General features: G+C 40.4%; 1 protein-coding gene across 4 annotated transcripts in view; it reads right to left on the reverse strand.

The window, feature by feature from the left end:
• Positions 1-25,979, reverse strand: part of LOC139761845 (U2 snRNP-associated SURP motif-containing protein) — a 434,305-nt gene that overhangs the window by 173,634 nt on the left and 234,692 nt on the right. For all 4 annotated transcript variants that reach the window (XM_071686407.1, XM_071686396.1, XM_071686389.1 and 1 more), the window contains one exon: positions 13,755-13,944. In XM_071686407.1, the coding sequence (XP_071542508.1) occupies positions 13,755-13,944 (190 nt within the window). The remainder of the gene's footprint in view (positions 1-13,754; positions 13,945-25,979) is intronic.

The raw sequence follows: 25,979 nt of genomic DNA on the forward strand, positions 1-25,979 counted from the left end.
CCACCCCCATACACAATGTACACACACACACACGCCCACACACGCAAATATACATACCTATACATCTCAATGTACACATATATATACACACACAGACACATATATATATACCCATACACACAATTCACACTGCCTGCCCCTATTCATTCCCATCACCACCTTGCCACACATGGCATACCATCCCCCTCCCCCCTCATGTGTGCGAGGTAGCACTAGGAAAAGACAACAAAGGCCCCATTCGTTCACACTCAGTCTCCAGCTGTCACGCAATAATGCCCGAAACCACAGCTCCCTTTCCACATCCAGGCCCCACACAACTTTCCATGGTTTACCCCAGACGCTTCACATGCCCTGATTCAATCCACTGACAGCACGTCAACCCTGGTATACCACATCGATCCAATTCACTCTATTCCTTGCCCGCATTTCACCCTCCTGCATGTTCAGGCCCCGATCACTCAAAATCTTTTTCACTCCATCTTTCCACCTCCAATTTGGTCTCCCACTTCTCCTCGTTCCCTCCACCTCCGACACATATATCCTCTTAGTCAATCTTTCCTCACTCATTCTCTCCATGTGCCCAAACCATTTCAAAACACCCTCTTCTGCTCTCTCAACCACGCTCTTTTTATTTTCACACATCTCTCTTACCCTTACATTACTTACTCGATCAAACCACCTCACACCACACATTGTCCTCAAACATCTCATTTCCAGCACATCCACCCTCCTGCGCACAACTCTATCCATAGCCCACGCCTCGCAACCATACAACATTGTTGGAACCACTATTCCTTCAAACATACCCATTTTTGCTTTCCGAGATAATGTTCTCGACTTCCACACATTCTTCAAGCCTCCCAGGATTTTCGCCCCCTCCCCCACCCTATGATTCACGTCCGCTTCCATGGTTCCATCCGCTGCCAGATCCACTCCCAGATATCTAAAACACTTTACTTCCTCCAGTTTTTCTCCATTCAAACTTACCTCCCAACTGACTTGACCCTCAACCCTACTGTACCTAATAACCTTGCTCTTATTCACATTTACTCTTAACATATAAATGAGAAATAAAATCTATATCATCATTCAATGACTGCTTTTAGCCTATTTCTAAAACACAAGCTAAGTTTAATGTCTCCAAGACCCAGTTTTCTGCCCATCACCAGCAAAAATTCCTCAAAACTTTCCTCTCCCCTTGAAGGATCTGTATCTCCATTTCTTGACTTAATGACCATACTTGGTATTAATGTAACATCCGCACTATCTTAGAAACCCTATACTACAGAAATAGCTAAGTCCGCCTCTAAGATACTGGGAGTCTTGTTTAGCTTAGACATTTCATTTCTTCTGAACACCTGCTCCATTTGTACAGAGGACTGGTCCTTCCTTGTGTGGAATAATACTCTAAAATCTGAGGTGTTCCTAGCTCTGCATCCTTACTTAAAAAGAGTTGAAAGCGGTCTGACTTATCACCTCTCCCAGTTAAATTTCAAAACGTGACCCAATTGCCATGTCAAAATATTGGTCGACTTTCCCTTTTTCATTGGTATCACTTTGGTTTATGTTCCTGAGACTTGGCTACTTGTGTGCCTCCATCATTAGCTAGACCACGCAATACTCTGCAAGCTACTGCATCATGTGATTACTATGTGGCTATTGGTATTTCAATGGTGGGCCATTATGATAAGTGCTTCTTTCTCTACATCTCAAAGCTTTGAAACTCTCTGCCTTCTTATGTCTTTCTCAATAACTGTGACCTGGCACTTTTTAAAGGAGTTTTTTTTCACTTTCTCCATAATGCCAGTACTTTTCCTTACCTCTTCTTTTTCCCTCTATATTTCAATTAAGACCCAGCCCTGATGTGAATTTTTGTCAGTAACAAACCTTAAAAAAAACACACACACTTTGTGTACACAAAGGCACTTAAAAATGTACTACCATTTTCACCAGTGTTTTCTGATCTAGTGAACTGTTATTAGTACATGTGTTAACATCAAACCAATAGAAGAAAAGTGTGCAGAAAAAGTACATTTATCATTTCATTCAACATTCAAATTTAGAATGTTTCAGTGAAAATGTATTGCCAGTAAGAATTCTAACTCTTTACACAACTGTTGCCTACATTTTACTGAATGTGTAGATCATTATCAATTGATGCATTTGGTAAGACCATTCTGAAGAAAACTGTGTAGAGAGTATTTGAATATATTTCATTTATCTATCTATCATACTTAATCGCCATCTTCAGCGTTAACGAGGTAGCGCAAGGAAACAGACGAGGAATGGCCAAACACACCCACATACACATGTTTATACATAAACTCCTACACACGCACATATACATACATATACATTTCAATGTATACATACATATACATAAACATATATATATACACATATACATATCCATACTTGCTGCCTTCATCCATTCCTGCTGCCATCCCGCCACACATGAAATAGCATGTATATACATAGACTCCTATACACGCACATATACATACATATACATTGCAATGTATACATACATATACATAAACAAATATACACATGTACATATCCATACTTGCTGCCTTCATCCATTCCCGTTGCCATCCTGCCACACATAAAAGAGCATGTATATACATAAACTCCTACACACGCACATATACATACATATACATTTCAACGTTATTCATTTTATCTATTTTGCTTTGTCGCTGTCTCCCGCGTTAGCGAGATAGCGCAAGGAAACAGATGAAAGAATGGCCCAACCCACCCACATACACATGTATATACATACACGTCCACACACGCAAATATACATACCTATACATCTCAACGTATACATACATATACACACACAGACATATACATATATACACATGTACATAATTCATAGTCTGCCTTTATTCATTCCCATTGCCACACCGCCACATATGAAATAACAACCCCCTCCCCTGCATGTGCGTGAGGTAGCGCTAGGAAAAGACAACAAAGGACACATTCGTTAACACTCAGTCTCTAGCTGTCACGTATAATGCACTGAAACCATAGCTTCCTTTCCACATCCAGGCCCCACAGAACTTTCCATGGTTCACCCCAGACGCTTCACACGCCCTGGTTCAATCCACTGACAGCGCGTCGACCCCGGTATACCACATCGTTCCAATTCACTCTATTCCTTACACGCCTTTCAACGTATACATACATATACATAAACATATATACACATGTACATACCCGTACTTGCTGCCTTCATCCATTCCCGCTGCCATCCCGCCACACATGAAATAGCAGGATTCAGACAATATTTGCAAGAAAGGAGTGCAAATGACTGGGAGATGTACAAAAGAAAGCAACAGAAGGTCAAGAGAAAGGTGCAATGGTTGAAAAAGAGAACAAATGAGAGTTGAGGAGAGAGAGTATCAATAGACTTTAGAGAGTAAAAAGAAAAAAAGATTTTTTGGAAGGAGAAAAATAATGTGTGTAAGACAAGAGAACAAATGGGAACATCAGTAAAGGGAGCATGTGGGGAAATAATAACAAGTAGTGATGACGTGAGAAGTAGATGGATTGAGTATTTTGAAAGTTTGTTGAATGTGTTTGATGATAGAGTGGCAGATATGGGGTGTTTTGGTCAGGGTGGTGTGCGAAGTGAGAAGGTCAGGGAAAATGGTTTGGTTAAGAGAGAAGACATAGTGAAAGCTTTGCGGATGATGAAATCCGGCAAGACGGTGGGCTTGGATGGTATTGCAGTGGAATTTATTATAAAAGTGGGTGACTGTGTTGTTGATTGGTTGGTAAGGATATTCAATGTATGTATGGATCATGGTGAAGTGCCTGAGGAGTGGCAGAATGCATACATAGTGCCAATGTAAAAAGGCAAACGGGATAAAGGTGAATGTTCATACTACAGAGGTATCACTTCGTAGAATATTCCTGGGAAATTATATGAGAGGGCATTGATTGAGAAGGTGAAGGCATGTCTAGAGCATTAGATTGGGGAAGAGTAGCTTTGGTTTTAAAAGTGGTAGAGGATGTGTGGATCAAATGTTTGCTTTGAAGAATGTGTGCGAGAAATACGTAGAAAAACATATGTACTTGTATGTAGCATTTATGGATCTGGAGAAGGAATATGATCAGGATGATAATAGATGCTTTGTGGAAGGTATTAAGAGTATATGGTGTGCAAGATAAGTTGCTAGAGGCAATGAAAAGTTTTTACCAAGGACGTAAGGTGTATGCACAGGAAGAAGAGAGGAGAGTGATTAGTTCCCAGTAAATGTCGGTTTGCAGTATGGGTGTGTGATGTCCCCATGGTTGTTAAATTTGAATATGGATTGGGTGGTTAGGAGGTAAATGCAAGAGTTTTGGAGAGAGGGGTAAGTATGCAGCCTGTTGGGGATGAGAGGGCTTGGGAAGTGAGTCAGTTGTCATTCACTGATGATACCCCTCTGGTGGCTGATTCAAGTGAGAAACTGCAGATGTTGATGACTTAATCTGGAAAAGTGTGTGAAAGGAGAAAGTTGAGAGTAAATGTGATCTAGAGCAAGGTTATTAGGTTCAGTACGATGAAGGGACAAGTTAATTGGGATGTAAGTCTGGGCATGAGAAGAAAGATCATGGGAGGCAAGTGTTTTGGGAGCAGCTGAATGAGTGTGTTAGTGGTTTTGATGCACGAGACCAGTTTATAGTGATGGGTGATTTGAATGCAAAGGTGAGTAATGTGGCAGTTGAGGGAATAATTGGTATACATGGAGTGTTCAGTGTTGTAAAAATGGAAATGGTGAAGAGCTTGTAGATTTATGTGCTGAAAAAGGACTGGTGATTGGGAATACCTGGTTTAAAAAGTGAGATATACATAAGTATACGTATGTAAGTAGGAGAGATGGCCAGAGAGTGTTATTGAATTACGTTTTAATTGACAGGCGCGCGAAAGAGAGACTTTTGGATGTTAATGTGCTGAGAGGTGCAACTGGAGGGATGTCTGATCATTATCTTGTGGAGGCTAAGGTGAAGATTTGTATGGGTTTTCAGAAAAGAAGAGTGAATGTTGGGGTGAAGAGGGTGGTGAGAGTAAGTGAGCTTGGGAAGGAGACTTGTGTGAGGAAGTACCAGGAGAGACTGAGTACAGAATGGAAAAAGGTGTGAACAATGGAAGTAAGGGGAGTGGGGGACGAATGGGATGTATTTAGGGAATCAGTGATGGATTGCACAAAAGATGCTTGTGGCATGAGAAGAGTGGGAGGTGGGTTGATTAGAAAGGGTAGCGAGTGGTGGGATGAAGAAGTAAGATTATTAGTGAAAGAGAAGAGAGAGGCATTTGGACGATTTTTGCAGGGAAAAAATGAAATTGAGAGGGAGATGTATAAAAGAAAGAGGCAGAAGGTCAAGAGAAAGGTGCACGAGGTGAAAAAGAGGGCAAATGAGAGTTGGGGTGAGAGAGTATCATTAAATTTTAGGGAGAATAAAAAGATGTTCTGGAAGGAGGTAAATAAAGTGCGTAAGACAAGGGAGCAAATGGGAACTTCAGTGAAGGGCGCAAATGGGGAGGTGACAACAAGTAGTGGTGATGTGAGAAGGAGATGGAGTGAGTATTTTGAAGGTTTGTTGAATGTGTTTGATGATAGAGTGGCAGATACTGGGTGTTTTGGTCGAGGTGGTGTGCAAAGTGAGAGGGTTAGGGAAAATGATTTGGTAAACAGAGAAGAGGTAGTAAAAGCTTTGCGGAAGATGAAAGCCAGCAAGGCAGCAGGTTTGGATGGTATTGCAGTGGAATTTATTAAAAAAGGGGGTGACTGTATTATTGACTGGTTGGTAAGGTTATTTAATAACCTTAATGTATGTATGACTCATGGTGAGGTGCCTGAGGATTGGCGGAATGCGTGCATAGTGCCATTGTACAAAGGCAAAGGGGATAAAAGTGAGTGCTCAAATTACAGAGGTATAAGTTTGTTGAGTATTCCTGGTAAATCATATGGGAGGGTATTGATTGAGAGGGTGAAGGCATGTATAGAGCATCAGATTGGGGAAGAGCAGTGTGGTTTCAGAAGTGGTAGAGGATGTGTGGATCAGGTGTTTGCTTTGAAGAATGTATGTGAGAAATACTTAGAAAAGCAAATGGATTTGTATGTAGCATTTATGGATCTGGAGAAGGCATATGATAGAGTTGATAGAGATGCTCTGTGGAAGGTACTAAGAATATATGGTGTGGGAGGCAAGTTGTTAGAAGCAGTGAAAAGTTTTTATCGAGGATGTAAGGCATGTGTACGTGTAGGAAGAGAGGAAAGTGATTGGTTCTCAGTGAATGTAGGTTTGCGGCAGGGGTGTGTGATGTCTCCATGGTTGTTCAATTTGTTTATGGATGGGGTTGTTAGGGAGGTAAATGCAAGAGTTTTGGAAAGAGGGGCAAGTATGAAGTCTGTTGGGGATGAGAGAGCTTGGGAAGTGAGTCAGTTGTTGTTCGCTGATGATACAGCGCTGGTGGCTGATTCATGTGAGAAACTGCAGAAGCTGGTGACTGAGTTTGGTAAAGTGTGTGAAAGAAGAAAGTTAAGAGTAAATGTGAATAAGAGCAAGGTAATTAGGTACAGTAGGGTTGAGGGTCAAGTCAATTGGGAGGTAAGTTTGAATGGAGAAAAACTGGAGGAAGTAAAGTGTTTTAGATATCTGGGAGTGGATCTGGCAGCGGATGGAACCATGGAAACCATGGAAGTGGAAGTAGATCATAGGGTGGGGGAGGGGGCGAAAATCCTGGGAGCCTTGAAGAATGTGTGGAAGTCGAGAACATTATCTCGGAAAGCAAAAATGGCTATGTTTGAAGGAATAGTGGTTCCAACAATGTTGTATGGTTGCGAGGCGTGGGCTATGGATAGAGTTGTGCGCAGGAGGATGGATGTGCTGGAAATGAGATGTTTGAGGACAATGTGTGGTGTGAGGTGGTTTGATCGAGTAAGTAACGTAAGGGTAAGAGAGATGTGTGGAAATAAAAAAAGCGTGGTTGAGAGAGCAGAAGAGAGTGTTTTGAAATGGTGTGGGCACATGGAGAGAATGAGTGAGGAAAGATTGACTAAGAGGATATATGTGTCGGAGGTGGAAGGAATGAGGAGAAGTGGGAGACCAAATTGGAGGTGGAAAGATGGAGTGAAAAAGATTTTGTGTGATCGGGGCCTGAACATGCAGGAGGGTGAAAGGAGGGCAAGGAATAGAGTGAATTGGATCGATGTGGTATACCGGGGTTGACGTGCTGTCAGCGGATTGAATCAGGGCATGTGAAGCGTCTGGGGTAAACCATGGAAAGCTGTGTAGGTATGTATATTTGCGTGTGTGGACGTATGTATATACATGTGTATGGGGGTGGGTTGGGCCATTTCTTTCGTCTGTTTCCTTGCGCTACCTCGCAAATGCGGGAGACAGCAAAAAAAAAAAAAAAATAAAAAAAAGTCTGAACGAAGAAAAATGGGAGGAAGTGAAGTGTTTTAGATATCTGAGAGTGGACTTAGCAGTGGATGGAACTATGGAAGCAGAAGTGAGTCACAGGGTGGGGGAGTAAACCATGAAGAGGTCTGTGGAGCCTGGATGTGGATGGGGAGCTGTGGTTTCAGTGCATTACACATCAGTTAGAGACTGAGTGTGAACGAATGTGGCCTTTTTGTCTGTTTTCCTGGCGCTACCATGCTGAAGCAGGGGATAGCAATGCTGATTTCCTGTGAGGTGGGGTAGTGACAGGGATGAATGATGGCAAGAAAGTATGAATATGTAAATGTGTATATATGTATATGTACGCGGGAGACAGCGACAAAGTATAATAAAATAAAAATAAAAAATGTATATGTCTGTGTATGTGTATCTATAAGTTGATAGGTATATGTATGTATATGTGCGCATATGGGCATTCATGTATATGTATGTGTATATGAGTGGATGGGCAAGTCTTCCTCTGTTTCCTGGTGCTACCTCGCTAATGCAGGTATCAGCGATACCGTATATTTATTTATCTATCTATTTTGCTTTGTCGTTGTCTCCCGCATTAGCGAGGTAGTGCAAGGACACAGACGAAAAAATGGCCTAACCCACCCACATCACATGTATATACATACACATCCACACACACACAAATATACATACCTATACTTCTCAACGTATACTATTTTTTATTTATTTATTTTGCTTTGTCGCTGTCTCCCTCGTTAGCGAGGTAGTGCAAGGAAACAGACGAAAGAATGGCCCAACCTACCCACATACACAAGTATATACATACACGTCCACACACGCAAATATACATACCTATACATCTCAACGTATACATATGTATGCACACACCGACAAATACATATATACTTTTATATTTTTTTATTTATTATACTTTGTCGCTGTCTCCCGCGTTTGCGAGGTAGCGCAAAGAAACAGACGAAAGAAATGGTCCAACCCCCCCCATACACATGTATATACATACGTCCACACACGCAAATATACATACCTACACAGCTTTCCATGGTTTACCCCAGACGCTTAACATGCCTTGATTCAATCCACTGACATCACGTCAACCCCGGTATACCACATCGCTCCAATTCACTCTATTCCTTGCCCTCCTTTCACCCTCCTGCATGTTCAGGCCCCGATCACACAAAATCTTTTTCACTCCATCTTTCCACCTCCAATTTCGTCTCCCTCTTCTCCTCGTTCCCTCCACCTCCGACACATATATCCTCTTGGTCAATCTTTCCTCACTCATTCTCTCCATGTGCCCAAACCACTTCAAAACACCCTCTTCTGCTCTCTCAACCACGCTCTTTTTATTTCCACACATCTCTCTTACCCTTACGTTACTCACTCGATCAAACCACCTCACACCACACATTGTCCTCAAACATCTCATTTCCAGCACATCCATCCTCCTGCGCACAACTCTATCCATAGCCCACGCCTCGCAACCATACAACATTGTTGGAACCACTATTCCTTCAAACATACCCATTTTTGCTTTCCGAGATAATGTTCTCGACTTCCACACATTCTTCAAGGCTCCCAGAATTTTCGCCCCCTCCCCCACCCTATGATCTACTTCCGCTTCCATGGTTTCCATGGTTCCATCCGCTGCCAGATCCACTCCCAGATATCTAAAACACTTTACTTCCTCCAGTTTTTCTCCATTCAAACTTACCTCCCAATTGACTTGACCCTCAACCCTACTGTACCTAATTACCTTGCTCTTATTCACATTTACTCTTAACTTTCTTCTTTCACACACTTTACCAAACTCAGTCACCAGCTTCTGCAGTTTCTCACATGAATCAGCCACCAGCGCTGTATCATCAGCGAACAACAACTGACTCACTTCCCAAGCTCTCTCATCCCCAACAGACTTCATACTTGCCCCTCTTTCCAAAACTCTTGCATCTACCTCCCTAACAACCCCATCCATAAACAAATTAAACAACCATGGAGACATCACACACCCCTGCCGCAAACCTACATTCACTGAGAACCAATCACTTTCCTCTCTTCCTACACGTACACATGCCTTACATCCTCGATAAAAACTTTTCACTGCTTCTAACAACTTTCCTCCCACACCATATACTCTTAATACCTTCCACAGAGCATCTCTATCAACTCTATCATATGCCTTCTCCAGATCCATAAATGCTACATACAAATCCATTTGCTTTTCTAAGTATTTCTCACATACATTCTTCAAAGCAAACACCTGATCCACACATCCTCTACCACTTCTGAAACCACACTGCTCTTCCCCAATCTGATGCTCTATACATGCCTTCACCCTCTCAATCAATACCCTCCCATATAATTTACCAGGAATACTCAACAAACTTATACCTCTGTAATTTGACCACTCACTTTTATCCCCTTTGCCTTTGTACAATGGCACTATGCATGCATTCCGCCAATCCTTAGGCACCTCACCATGAGTCATACATACATTAAATAACCTTACCAATCAGTCAACAATACAATCACCCCCTTTTTCAATAAATTCCACTGCAATACCATCCAACCCCGCCGCCTTGCCGGCTTTCATCTTCCGCAAAGCTTTTACTGCCTCTTCTCTGTTTACCAAATCATTCTCCCTAACCCTCTCACTTTGCACACCACCTCGACCAAAACACCCTATATCTACCACTCTATCATCAAACACATTCAACACACCTTCAAAATACTCACTCTATCTCCTCACATTACCACTACTTGTTATCACGTCCCCATTAGCCCCCTTCACTGAAGTTCTCACTGATTCCCTTTTCTTATGCACATTATTTACCTCCTTCCAAAACATCTTTTTATTCTCCCTAAAATTTAATGATACTCTCTCACCCCAATTCTCATTTGCCCTCTTTTTCACCTCTTGCACTTTTCTCTTGACCTCCTGCCTCTTTATTTTATACATGTCCCACTCATTTGTATTATTTCCCTGCAAAAATCGTTCAAATAACATATAACATATATATTAATAACTTGATCATTTTAAAGCAATGACTGTAAGCTAAGTATGGTTTTATCTAAGCAATTTTTCCTAAATTTCTCTCAATATGAATTTCTTTATCAGAACTTAGTGAGAAGTATGTAGAAAATACATATAAAAAATACTATTTACTGCATCATTCCATAAATGTAAGTGGTTATCTTCAACCAAAGGCAAAGCAAGCCTCCCAAGGATTGCAAATGTTTATGTTATAGGTGGCACTTTCATTCATACATCAATTTTCATCATTGTTTTTCTAAATAAGAAAATTATCATCAGTTCCTGAATTTAGGAAGAACCTACTGAAAGAAATAAGTAGAAAAAAAATAAAAAATACAATTTACCATACCACTGAGAATAAACTGAATGCTATAAAGAGAAGATGAACACAAGAAGTGAGAATTCCAGATCTTTCAGCAAATTTCTTATTTTACCGATGAGAGAGCTTGGGAAGTGAGTCAGTTGTTGTTTGCTGATGATACAGCGCTGGTGGCTGATTCATGTGAGAAACTGCAGAAGCTGGTGACTGAGTTTGGTAAAGTGTGTGAAAGAAGAAAGTTAAGAGTAAATGTGAATAAGAGCAAGGTTATTAGGTACAGTAGGGTTGAGGGTCAAGTCAATTGGGAGGTGAGTTTGAATGGAGAAAAACTGGAGGAAGTGAAGTGTTTTAGATATCTGGGAGTGGATCTGGCAGCGGATGGAACCATGGAAGCGGAAGTGGATCATAGGGTGGGGGAGGGGGAGAAAATTCTGGGAGCCTTGAAGAAAGTGTGGAAGTCGAGAACATTATCTCAGAAAGCAAAAATGGGTATGTTTGAAGGAATAGTGGTTCCAACAATGTTGTATGGTTGCGAGGCGTGGGCTATGGATAGAGTGGTGCGTAGGAGGATGGATGTGCTGGAAATGAGATGTTTGAGGACAATGTGTGGTGTGAGGTGGTTTGATCGAGTAAGTAACGTAAGGGTAAGAGAGATGTGTGGAAATAAAAAGAGCGTGGTTGAGAGAGCAGAAGAGGGTGTTTTGAAATGGTTTGGGCACATGGAGAGAATGAGTGAGGAAAGATTGACCAAGAGGATATATGTGTCGGAGGTGGAGGGAATGAGGAGAAGAGGGAGACCAAATTGGAGGTGGAAAGATGGAGTTAAGAAGATTTTGTGTGATCGGGGCCTGAACATGCAGGAGGGTGAAAGGAGGGCAAGGAATAGAGTGAATTGGAGCGATGTGGTATACCGGGGTTGACGTGCTGTCAGTGGATTGAATCAGGGCATGTGAAGCGTCTGGGGTAAACCATGGAAAGCTGTGTAGGTATGTATATTTGCGTGTGTGGACGTATGTATATAAATGTGTATGGGGGTGGGTTGGGCCATTTCTTTCGTCTGTTTCCTTGCGCTACCTCGCAAATGCGGGAGACAGCGACAAAGCAAAAAAAAAAAAAAAATTCAGATAATTGTTAATTCATGCATCTGGTAAGAAACTACTAAAGATAACTCTTGTACAAAATAAATATGAAAAGTACAATTTACTGTATCATTCATCAGGTATACCTTGCAAATTTTGAACCAAAGGTAAGAACAAGCTAGAAAAGAATTATGTTTCCACTACTTTCTCCTATAATTTTCAGAATGAGTAGATAATCATTAATTAATGTATGAAGTAAAAACCTACTGATGAGAAACATGAAGAATAATTGCATTAAGAATATGATCAACCTTATCATTAGGTGCATATAGTTTAATGCTTTCAGATGAAGTAATGTTTGCTTTCCTGGAATCACAAGCAATCAGTTCCATAACCATTTTCACCATTATCTTACTGAATATTTGAATAATCATTAGTTGCTGAATTTTGTACGAACCAACTGAAAAGAACTGAGTAGAAAAAAAGTGAAATACAATTATACCATTTCATTCATGAATTATAATTTGAATATTTTGAACTTAAAATGATTGTGAAATGCAGAATTCCATTTTTTCATCTATCTTCTTAAAATTTCACTGAATATGTAGATAAATATTAATTCATGCATTAGCTAAGAACCTAGTACAGAAAACTATGTATAAAAATATATGTAAAATATAATTTACCCTATTACCAATTGATTATATGTTTAATGTTTTGAACCAAGACTCCTTGATGACTGATGCTTGACCCTGAGATGGTCATGGGTCACATGTCAGTGACTACAGCACTTGGTGAATATGGTGGCAAGAGTTTTGACTGAACAAATCTTTTTAAAGCAGACTAATTCATAAGTAGATTTTCCGTTGCCAAACACTCTACCTGTAACAGTTATGAAGCACAAAAATAGCCTCAATCACAAGGAGAATTTAAAACGAGTTGACACTGACTTCTGCCTTTTGGTTATGTTAAAACTCAATCCCATTTAATCAAGTTAGAGCTGCACTTTCATTGAGTAACTTAGCTAAACTTGTTCAATTTTCCACTCACCATCTTAAAAATTTGGTCTCCTTAAGAAAAAAAAAAAAAAAAAAAAGGTCGAAAACATATTTCTACATTTGATTTGATCTAAGGAAGCTTCCACTCCTAAATATTGGCACACTCACTCTGAATACCTAATGCATATATTATTCAGGGGCCTCTTCACATTCCACTCCCACCCTTGCTTGTACCCTGTAAAATCCTAAAATAGGAATCACTATTTAGAGCTCTCCTCTGGTTAGTCTAGTATGTGTGTGTGTGTAATTATCTATTTATGATTACTCATTTGTAATGCATAGAAAAGGAGTTTTACACTTGCTCTATCCCATGAGTGTGTGTGTGCAAGAGTGTCTGACTGAGTGTGCAACATTCACTGTCATTTCCTCATAACTCACCAAGATTCCTCATAACTTACCAAGATATCAATAGCTCATCACTATATACCTAACTCAACCTTCAGGCTATCCATATTCTTCCCATAATATCAATCCATATTCTTCCTATAATATCAATCATATCCAGAGCAGACTATGTTTTGCCTCAGAAATTACTTAACCCATAAGGGTGGTTCTTAAGCAATGTGCAGGAAAACTATGAGTCACAGCTGTAGACCTCAAAACAAGAAAACCAAGAATAAAAGGTGAGTAAAAAGTTCAAAAGAATGTAGAGACAGAGGTAAACTGATTAACAGGTTGACAGACAGCATTTATACATCAACTGATTAATAGGTTGACAGGCAGCAGTTATACATCAACTAATTAACAGGTTGACAGACAGCAGTTATACATCAAAAAGAGCACTGAAATTATCTACAATTTAACCTTGGAGGAAAAATAATTTTTCTTACTCTTTTCACAAGGCCTAAGAACAGGTTCTGAAGATGGATAAGGAACTCATGAGGGTAAATAGCCCAGTCTTCCCAGGCACGGCAACACTGCATGACACGCTGCTTGACCTGCTCTGCTCGAAGCCTTGACTCCACCAGATTATATGCTACATGGAGGCCTTCAAAGATTTCAGCTAATTTGGCTTGAAATCTGTACAAAAATGATACAGTAACAAAGTTATCAAGTTGTATAAATACTAAAAAAAAATTGAAGAATGGCCAGAGAATGCAATAACGAAAATTCTAAATATATACACTACCTCAGCATACCAAGAAATGCCTATACTCTAACCATTTCAAAAAACATCACGAATTTCAGAAAATACTTCACATGGGTGGTAAGAAAATATCATTAGTGAGTTATCAAGGTTAGAATGCTTTCACTGCAGATGTAGTGGATGACTGGAATTTAATTTTGAGAAATTCAAAAATTATAAAGTTGAAAGTACTCCTTAGGAGTAAGAGATAACAACAAACTTTCAAATATGTGCAAAAGAGTGAGGTAACTCTTGAAATAAGTTACAAGAAACCTAATGAAGGATGAAATGGTAACTATAGACATTAACCTCAAGAAGAAAAAGGAATGATTATAGTCCTGTCATGAATAAACTCACACAACTTCAATATTCATTAAAATGAATGAGAGTAAATTTTGAAAAAAAAAAAAAAAAATCAAAGTGCACATATTTCATACTTCAGCCTGATTGGAGAGAGGAAGTCTACAAGATCAAATAAGCTAAACTATACAAGCAGTGCTGAGTGCAGTATTTCAACTTCAACTCTGATAATATAATAATAATACTAAGAATCATAATGATAATAATAATTTTTTTCATTATACTTGATCGCAGTTTCCTACGTCAGTGAGGTAGCACCAGGAAACAGATGAGGAATGGCCCATTCACTCACATGTGCATATATATACATAAACGTCCATATACATATGTAAACATACACATATATTGGAAAGGATCATAATTTTGCACGTGATCAAGATATTCCTATGAGTCCATGGGGAAAATGAAACACGATAAGTTCCCAAGTGCACTTTCGTGTAAAAATCACATCATCAGGGGAGACACAAGAGAGAAATATAAGTCAGTTGATATACATCGAAGAGACGAAGCTACGACGCCATTTGGTAAACAATCGCAAAGTGCACTTGGGAACTTTTCGTGTTTCATTTTCCCTGTGGACTCATAGGAATATCTTGATCACACGCAAAATTGTGATCCTTTCCAACATGCGTATATATGTATATGTCTGTGTATCTATATGTATGTATATGATGAAATGTATATGTATGTATATGTGAGTGTATGGGCATATATGTATATATATGTGTGTATATGAGCGGTTGGGCCATTCTTCGTCTGTTTCCTTGTGCTACCTCGCTGACATGGGAAACAGTGATTAAGTATAATAATACATATAAAAAAAATGATAACTGAAAGAAAAAAAAAATAATAATTTTAAAAATGTTGAATAAAAAACTATTTCTCTCTGATGCAGCATCTAATGAGTTTTTTTAAAGAATCTCTAGGATTCCTTGTTAAAATTCTACTCCTAATCTCATGTTTTCGTTTGAGGTAAAAGACTAACCACCTGTTCGATACTGGAAGCCTTCCAGCTCAGCCTAGGTTTCCCAGAGACAAATCAGCAAGCCCCAATTAGCAATGATAATATCAGCACCCATCAGGTTGGTATTGACTTGACACCTCCTAATTCTTGAAACTGGTACATCAACTAAATAGGGATCACTGGTATTTGCCTGATGACTGTCACTATCATTTAACTCAATCACTTGCCACAGAAGATAGATTTCTAACTGCCTGTGTTGAGCTATTTTTCTATATAAAAAAGGCAAACATGTATGATAGAAAAGATAAAAATATACATATGGTCGTGAGACATGGGCTATAGCTAGGGTTGTTTGGAGGAGGGTGAATGTGTTGGAAATTAAATGTTTCAGAGCAATATCTGGTGTGAGGTGGCTTGATCAAGTAAGTAACGAAAGGACAAGAGAGATGTGTGATAATAAAAAGACTGAGGTTGAGAGAGCAGAAGAGGGTGTGTTGAAATGGTCTGGACATATGGAGAGAATGAGTGAGGGAAGGTTGACAGAGAATATGTGTCAGAGGTGGAGGGAACAAAGAGAAGTGGGAGACCAAATTGGAGGAGGAAGAATGGAGTGAAAAAGATTTTGAGCAATCGGGCCTCAACAAACAGGAGGGTGAAAGGAGTGCAAGGAAAAGAGTGAATTGGTAAGACGTGGTATACCAAGGCCAATGTGCAGTCAATGGACTGAACCAGGGAATGTGAAATGTCTGGGGTAAACCATGGAAAGGTCTGTAGGGTCTGGATGAGGACAGGGAGATTGGGAGTTGTGGTTTTGGTGCATTACGCATGACAGCTAGAGACCGAATGTGAACGCATGTGGCCTTTTTTGTCCGTTTTCCTGGCACTACCTCACTGAAGCAGTTTCCTGCGTTAGTGAGGTAGCACAAGGAAACAGACAAAAGAATGGCCCAACCACTCATATACACATATGTATACTTAAAACACCCATACACGCACATATACATACCAATACATTTCAACGAAAAACATATATAAACATACACAGATATATACATGTATACACATGTATATTTCATACCTGCTGCCTTCATCCATTCCTGTTGCCACCCTACCATAAAGGAAACAGCATCCCTCCCCCCTCCTTCAGCAAGGTAGAACCAGGAAAATACAAAAAAGGCCACATTCATTCACACTCAGTCTCTACCTGTCATGTGTAATGCACTGAAACCACAGCTCCCTTTCCACATTAAGGCCCCACGGACCTTTCCATGGTTTACCCCAGACGCTTAACATGCCCTGGTTCGATCCACTGACAGCAGGTCAACCCCAGTATACCACATCATTCCAATTCACTCTATTCCTTACACGTCTTTCACCCTCCAGTATGTTCAGGCCCCAATCGCTCAAAATCTTTTTCACTTCATCCTTCCACCTCCAATTTGGCCACCTGCTTCTCCTTGTTCCCTTCATCTCTGACTAATATATCCTCTTTGTCAATCTTTCCTCACGTTCTCTCCATGAGTCCAAACCATTTCAACACACCCTCTTCTGCTCTCTCAACCACATTCTTTTTATTTCCAAACATCTCTCTTACCCTTTCATTACTTACTCAATCAAACCACCTCACACCACATACTGTCCTCAAACATCTCATTTCCAACATATGCACACTTCTCCGTACAACCCTACCCATGCCTCGTAACTGTACAACATTGTTGGAACTACTATTACTTCAAACATACCCATTTTTGCTCTCCAAAATAACATTCTTGCCTTCCACACATTCTTCATCACTCCCAGCAGAACCTTCGCCCCCTTGCCTACCCTGTGACTCACTTCTGCTTCCATGGTTCCATCTGCTGCTAAATCCACTCCCAGATATCTAAAACACTTCACTTCCTCTAATTTTCTCCATTCAAACTTACCTCCCAATTGATTTGTCCCTCAACCCTACTGTACCTAATAACCTTGCTCTTATTCACATTTACTCTCAGCTTTTTTCTTTCACACACTTTACCAAACTCAGTCATCAGTTTCTGCAGTTTCTCACCCGAATCAAACACCAGTGCAGCATCATCAGCAAACAACAACTGACTCACTTCCCAAGTCCTCTCATCCACAACAGACTGCATACTTGCCCCTCTCTCCAAAACACTTGCATTAACCTCCCTAACAACCCCATCCATAAACAAATTAAACAGCCATAGAGACATCATGCACCCCTGCTGCCAACCGACATTCACTATGAACCAATCACTTTCCTATCTTCTGACTCATACACATGCCTTACATCCTTGATAAAAACTTTTCACTGCTTCTAGTAATTTATCTCCCACACCATTTATTCTTAATACCTTCCACAGAGCATCTCTATCAACTCTATCATATGCCTTCTCTAGATCCATAAATGCTACATACAAATCCATTTGTTTTTCTAAGTATTTCTCATATACATTCTTTAAAGCAAACACCTGATCCACACATCCTCTACCACTTCTGAAACCACACTGCTCTTCCCTAATCTGATGCTCTGTACATGCCTTCAACCTACCAATCCCATATAATATACCAAGAATACGCAACAAACTTATACCTCTGTAATTTGAAAACTAACCTTTATCCCCTTTGCCTTTGTACAATGGCACTACGCATGCATTAAGCCAATCCTAAGGTACTTCACCATGAGTCATACATACATTAAATATCCTTACCTACCAGTCAACAACACAATCATCCCCTTTTTTTATAAATTCCACTGAAATACCATCCAAACCCGCCACCTTGCCGGCTTTCATCTTCCGCAAAGCTTTCACTACCTCTTCTCTGTTTACCAAATCATTTTCCTTAACCCTCTCACTTTGCACACCACCTCGAGAAAAACACCCTATATCTACCACTCTATCATCTAACACATTCGACAAACATTCAAAATACTCACTCCATCTCCTTCTCACATCACCACTACTTGTAATTACCTCCCCATTAGCCCTCTTCATCGATGTTCTCATTTGTTCTCTTGTCTTACACACTTCATTTACCTCCTTCCAAAACATCTTTTTATTCTCCCTAAAATTTAATGATACTCTCTCACCCCAACTCTCATTTGCCCTCTTTTTCGCCTCTTCCACCTTTCTCTTGACCTCCTGCCTCTTTCTTTTATATATCTCCCAGTCATTTGCACTATTTCCCGGCAAAAATTGTCCAAATGCTTCTCTCTTCTCTTTCACTAATAATCTTACTTCTTCATCCCACCACTCACTATCCTTTCTAATCTGCCCACCTCCCACGCTTCTCATGCCACAAGCATCTTTTGCGCAAGCCATCACTGCTTCCCTAAATACATCCCAATCCTCCCCCACTCCCCTTACACCCTTTTCTCTCACCTTTTTCCATTCTGCACTCAGTCTCTTCTGGTACTTCGTTACACAAGTTTCCTTCCCAAGCTCACTTACTCTCACCACTCTCTTCACCCCAACATTCTCTCTTCTTATCTGAAAACCTCTACAAATCTTCACCTTCCCCTCTACAAGACAATGATCAGACATCCCTCCAGTTGCACCTCTCAGCACATTAATATCCAAAAGTCTCTCTTTCACACGCCTATCAATTAACACGTAATCCAATAACGCTCTCTGGCCATCTCTCCTACTTTCATACGTATACTTAGGTTTATCTCTCTTTTTAAGCCAGGTATTCCCAATCAGTAGTCCTTTTTCAGCACACAAATCTACAAGCTCTTCACCATTCCAATTACAACACTAAAAACCCATATTATTTATTCATTTATCATACTTTGTCGCTGTCTCCCGAGTAAGCGAGGTAGCGCAAGGAAACTGACGAAAGAATGGCCCAACCCACCCACATACACATGTATATACATACATGTCCACACACACACATTTACATACCTATGCATTTCAACGTATACATATATATACATTTTTTTTTTTCATACTATTCGCCATTTCCCGCGATAGCGAGGTAGCGTTAAGAACAGAGGACTGGGTCTTTGAGGGAGTATCCTCACCTGACCCCCTTCTCTGTTCCTTCTTTTGGGGAAAAAAAAAAGGAAAAACGAGAGGGGAGGATTTCCAGCCCCCCGCTCCCTTCCCTTTTAGTTGCCTTCTACGACACGCAGGGAATACGTGGGAAGTATTCTTTCTCCCCTATCCCCAGGGATATATACATATATATATATATATATATATTATATTTTCTTTTATTATACTTTGTCGCTGTCTCCTGCGTTTGCGAGGTAGCGCAAGGAAACAGACGAAAGAAATGGCCCAACCCCCCCCATACACATGTATATACATACGTCCACACACGCAAATATACATACCTACACAGCTTTCCATGGTTTATCCCAGACGCTTCACATGCCTTGATTCAATCCACTGACAGCACGTCAACCCCGGTATACCACATCGCTCCAATTCACTCTATTCCTTGCCCTCCTTTCACCCTCCTGCATGTTCAGGCCCCGATCACACAAAATCTTTTTCACTCCATCTTTCCACCTCCAATTTGGTCTCCCTCTTCTCCTCGTTCCCTCCACCTCCGACACATATATCCTCTTGGTCAATCTTTCCTCACTCATTCTCTCCATGTGCCCAAACCACTTCAAAACACCCTCTTCTGCTCTCTCAACCACGCTCTTTTTATTTCCACACATCTCTCTTACCCTTACGTTACTCACTCGATCAAACCACCTCACACCACACATTGTCCTCAAACATCTCATTTCCAGCACATCCATCCTCCTGCGCACAACTCTATCCATAGCCCACGCCTCGCAACCATACAACATTGTTGGAACCACTATTCCTTCAAACATACCCATTTTTGCTTTCCGAGATAATGTTCTCGACTTCCACACATTCTTCAAGGCCCCCAGAATTTTCGCCCCCTCCCCCACTCTATGATCCACTTCCGCTTCCATGGTTCCATCCGCTGCCAGATCCACTCCCAGATATCTAAAACACTTCACTTCCTCCAGTTTTTCTCCATTCAAACTCACCTCCCAATTGACTTGACCCTCAACCCTACTGTACCTAATAACCTTGCTCTTATTCACATTTACTCTTAACTTTCTTCTTCCACACACTTTACCAAACTCAGTCACCAGCTTCGGCAGTTTCTCACATGAATCAGCCACCAGCGCTGTATCATCAGCGAACAACAACTGACTCACTTCCCAAGCTCTCTCATCCCCAACAGACTTCATACTTGCCCCTCTTTCCAAAACTCTTGCATTTACCTCCCTAACAACCCCATCCATAAACAAATTAAACAACCATGGAGACATCACACACCCCTGCCGCAAACCTACATTCACTGAGAACCAATCACTTTCCTCTCTTCCTACACGTACACATGCCTTACATCCTCGATAAAAACTTTTCACTGCTTCTAACAACTTTCCTCCCACACCATATATTCTTAATACCTTCCACAGAGCATCTCTATCAACTCTATCATATGCCTTCTCCAGATCCATAAATGCTACATACAAATCCATTTGCTTTTCTAAGTATTTCTCACATACATTCTTCAAAGCAAACACCTGATCCACACATCCTCTACCACTTCTGAAACCACACTGCTCTTCCCCAATCTGATATATACATATACATTTCAATGTATACATACATATACATACAAAGACATGCATATATACACATGTACATACTCATACCTGCTGACTTCATCCATTCCCGTCACCACCCAGCCACACAGGAAAGAGCATTCTCCCCCCTTCTCTCCAGCGAGGTAGTGCCAGGAAAAGACAAAATGGCCAATTCGTTCACACTCAGTCTCTATCTGTCATGTGCAACGCACCAAAACCACAGCCTCTCCTCCACATCCAGGCCCCACAAACCCTTGCATGGTCCACCCCAGACGCTTCACATGCCCTGGTTCAATCCACTGACAACACATCGACCCCGACATATCACATCGTTCCAGTTCACTCTATTCCCTGCATGTCTCTCACCCTCCTGCACGTTCAGGCCCCGACCACCCACAATCTTTTTCACTCCATCCTTCTTTCCTGAAGTGCCATATATGTCGATATCAAATGCAACAGTAAGTAGAGTACCCTCTGCAGAGTTCTCTGCAGTTGCCATGCATAACCATCTCAAGTGCCTCTACTCAGGATCCTACAGTTTCAGTCAGTTATTTTCTATGTAACTTTTAATTATTTTTTTGATTTTTTTGATTATTCAGTTCACATTGATTGGGTGTCTATCACCTTAAGGAAGTATTATGTGAGATTTTCCATGATCATTTGAAGTATAAAAGCATTTCATTATGTCATATTTCAGTATTAGAATAGTTTTTCGCAGAAAAAACACGTAAATTTTTTATGACGCTAATAGATTTGCTTGGAAACTTCAGTAAATGGAGTATTTTTCATGCTGAGTATCAATCTAGGGCTGAAATTTATGTCGAGAGTACACTAAGGCCTATAAATAAGTGATAAATTCTCACTTTCGTGTCATCTAATATTATTCATTTCATGTTTATTGGGTGTATGTCGACTTGAGGAAGCAATGTGAGGTATTTTCCGTGATCATTCAAATATACAAGTGTTCCATTATGTCATATTTCACTTTTCAGTCAAAAAGGTCGTTGGGCCAAAAATAACCCTGACCTATTAGCTTCAATTTTTGGTATTTTTGCGAGGGTAACTGATTCGTTTGAAAACCTCAGTATAAGGTCTACTCTTCATGCCGAAATCAAGTATGTAGTAGAAATATATGTTTGGGGCATTAAGGCATATAAATAAGTAAGTAGTGGTCAATCTTTTTGAAGATTTTGTGATTATTTGGTTCCCATTTACTAGGTATATGTCACCTTAGGGAAGTATTATGTGATATTTTCTATGAACATTTGACGTATATAAGCATTTCATTAAGTCATATTTGAATTTTAAAACAAAAAGTTTTTTCACTTGAAAAATATCCTGAACTATTACTGGCAATTTTTGGCAATTTTGTGATGGTAATGGATTTGTATGAAATATATATATATATATATATATATATATATATATATATATATATATATATATATATATATTTCTTTTTTTTTTTTTTTCAAACTATTTGCCATTTCCCCCATTAGCAAGGTAGCTTTAAGAACAAAGGACTGGGCCTCATAGGGAATATCCTCACCTGGTCCCCTTCTCTGTTCCTTCTTTTGGAAAATTAAAAAAAAGAGGGGAGGATTTCCAGCCCCCCGCTCCCTCCCCTTTTAGTCGCCTTCTACGACACGCAGGGAATACGTGGGAAGTATTCTTTCTCCCCTATCCCCAGGGATATATATTTTTTTTTTTCTTTTTATACTTTGTCGCTGTCTCCTGCGTTTGCGAGGTAGCAATATATATATATATATATATATATATATATATATATATATATATATATATATATATATATTATATATATATATATATATATATATATTTATTTTTTTTTTTCATACTATTCGCTATTTCCCGCGATAGCGAGGTAGCGTTAAGAACAGAGGACTGGGCCTTTGAGGGAATATCCTCACCTGGCCCTCTTCTCTGTTCCTTCTTTTGGAAAAAAAAAAAAAAAAAAAAAAAAAAAAATATATATATATATATATATATATATATATATATATCTTTTTTTTTTTCAAACTATTCGCCATTTCCCGCATTAGCGAGGTAGCGTTAAGAACAGAGGACTGGGCCTTTGGGGGAATATCCTCACCTGGCCCCCTTCTCTGTTCCTTCTTTTGGGAGAAAAAAAAAAAAATATATATATATATATACCTGGGAATACCTGGTTTAAAAAGCGAGATATACATAAGTATACGTATGTAAGGAGGAGAGATGGCCAGAGAGCGTTATTGGATTACGTGTTAATTGACAGGCGCGCGAAAGAGAGACTTTTGGATGTTAATGTGCTGAGAGGTGCAACTGGAGGGATGTCTGATCATTATCTTGTGGAGGCTACGGTGAAGATTTGTATGGGTTTTCAGAAAAGAAGAATGAATGCTGGGGTGAAGGGGGTGGTGAGAGTAAGTGAGCTTGGGAAGGAGACTTGTGTGAGGAAGTACCAGGAGAGACTGAGTACAGAATGGAAAAAGGTGAGAACAATGAAAGTAAGGGGAGTGGGGGAGGAATGGGATGTATTTAGGGAATCAGTGATGGATTGTGCAAAAGATGCTTGTGGCATGAGAAGAGTGGGAGGTGGGTTGATTAGAAAGGGTAGTGAGTGGTGGGATGAAGAAGTAAGATTATTAGTGAAAGAGAAGAGAGAGGCATTTGGACGATTTTTGCAGGGAAAAAATGCAATTGAGTGGGAGATGTATAAAAGAATGAGACAGGAGGTCAAGAGAAAGGTGCAAGAGGTGAAAAAGAAAGCAAATGAGAGTTGGGGTGAGAGAGTATCATTAAATTTTTGGGAGAATAAAAAGATGTTCTGGAAGGAGGTAAATAAAGTGCGTAAGACAAGGGAGCAAATGGGAACTTCAGTGAAGGGCGCAAATGGGGAGGTGATAACAAGTAGTGGTGATGTGAGAAGGAGATGGAGTGAGTATTTTGAAGGTTTGTTGAATGTGTTTGATGATAGAGTGGCAGATATAGGGTGTTTTGGTCAAGGTGGTGTGCAAAGTGAGAGGGTTAGGGTAAATGATTTGGTAAAAAGAAAAGAAGTAGTAAAAGCTTTGCAGAAGATGAAAGACGGCAAGGCAGCAGGTTTGGATGGTATTGCAGTGGAATTTATTAAAAAAGGGGGTGACTGTATTATTGACTGGTTGGTAAGGTTATTCAATGTATGTATGACTTATGGTGAGGTGCCTGAGGATTGGCGGAATGCGTGCATAGTGCCATTATACAAAGGCAAAGGGGATAAAAGTGAGTGCTCAAATTACAGAGGTATAAGTTTGTTGAGTATTCCTGGTAAATTATATGGGAGGGTATTGATTGAGAGGGTGAAGGCATGTACAGAGCACCAGATTGGGGAAGAGCAGTGTGGTTTCAGAAGTGGTAGAGGATGTGTGGATCAGGTGTTTGCTTTGAAGAATGTATGTGAGAAATACTTAGAAAAGCAAATGGATTTGTATGTAGCATTTATGGCTCTGGAGAAGGCATATGACAGCGTTGATAGAGATGCTCTGTGGAAGGTATTAAGAATATATGGTGCGGGAGGCAAGTTGTTAGAAGCAGTGAAAAGTTTTTATCGAGGATGTAAGGCATGTGTACGTGTAGGAAGAGAGGAAAGTGATTGGTTCTCAGTGAATGTACGTTTGCGGCAGGGGTGTGTGATGTCTCCATGGTTGTTTAATTTGTTTATGGATGGGGTTGTTAGGGAGGTGAATGCAAGAGTTTTGGAAAGAGGGGCAAGTATGCAGTCTGTTGGGGATGAGAGAGCTTGGGAAGTGAGTCAGTTGTTGTTCGCTGATGATACAGCGCTGGTGGCTGATTCATGTGAGAAACTGCAGAAGCTGGTGACTGAGTTTGGTAAAGTGTGTGAAAGAGGAAAGTTCAGAGTAAATGTGAATAAGAGCAAGGTAATTTGGTACAGTAGGGTTGAGGGTCAAGTCAATTGGGAGGTAAGTTTGAATGGAGAAAAACTGGAGGAAGTAAAGTGTTTTAGATATCTGGGAGTGGATCTGGCAGCGGAAGTGGATCATAAGGTGGGGGAGGGGGCGAAAATCCTGGGAGCCTTGAAGAATGTGTGGAAGTCGAGAACATTATCTCAGAAAGCAAAAATGGGTATGTTTGAAGGAATAGTGGTTCCAACAATGTTGTATGGTTGCGAGGCGTGGGCTATGGATAGAGTTGTGCGCAGGAGGATGGATGTGCTGGAAATGAGATGTTTGAGGACAATGTGTGGTGTGAGGTGGAGGTGGTTTGATCGAGTAAGTAACGTAAGGGTAAGAGAGATGTGTGGAAATAAAAAAAGAGCGTGGTTGAGAGAGCAGAAGAGGGTGTTCTGAAATGGTTTGGGCACATGGAGAGAATGAGTGAGGAAAGATTGACCAAGAGGATATATGTGTCGGAGGTGGAGGGAACGAGGTGAAGTGGGAGACCAAATTGGAGGTGGAAAGATGGAGTGAAAAAGATTTTGTGTGATCGGGGCCTGAACATGCAGGAGGGTGAAAGGAGGGCAAGGAATAGAGTGAATTGGATCGATGTGGTATACTGGGGTTGACGTGCTGTCAGTGGATTGAATCAGGGCATGTGAAGCGTCTGGGGTAAACTATGGAAAGCTGTGTAGGTATGTATATTTGTGTGTGTGGACGTATGTATATACATGTGTATGGGGGTGGGTTGGGCCATTTCTTTCGTCTGTTTCCTTGCGCTACCTCACAAACGCGGGAGACAGCGACAAAGCAAAATAAATAAAAAAAAAAAAATATATATGTAGGTTTGCGGCAGGGGTGTGTGATGTCTCCATGGTTGTTTAATTTGTTTATGGATGGGGTTGTTAGGGAGGTGAATGCAAGAGTTTTGGAAAGAGGGGCAAGTATGAAGTCTGTTGTGGATGAGAGAGCTTGGAAAGTGAGTCAGTTGCTGTTCGCTGATGATACAGCACTGGTGGCTGATTCATGTGAGAAACTGCAGAA

This window comes from Panulirus ornatus, chromosome 3 (genome assembly GCF_036320965.1).
Source record: "Panulirus ornatus isolate Po-2019 chromosome 3, ASM3632096v1, whole genome shotgun sequence".
Classification (NCBI taxonomy): domain Eukaryota; kingdom Metazoa; phylum Arthropoda; class Malacostraca; order Decapoda; family Palinuridae; genus Panulirus; species Panulirus ornatus.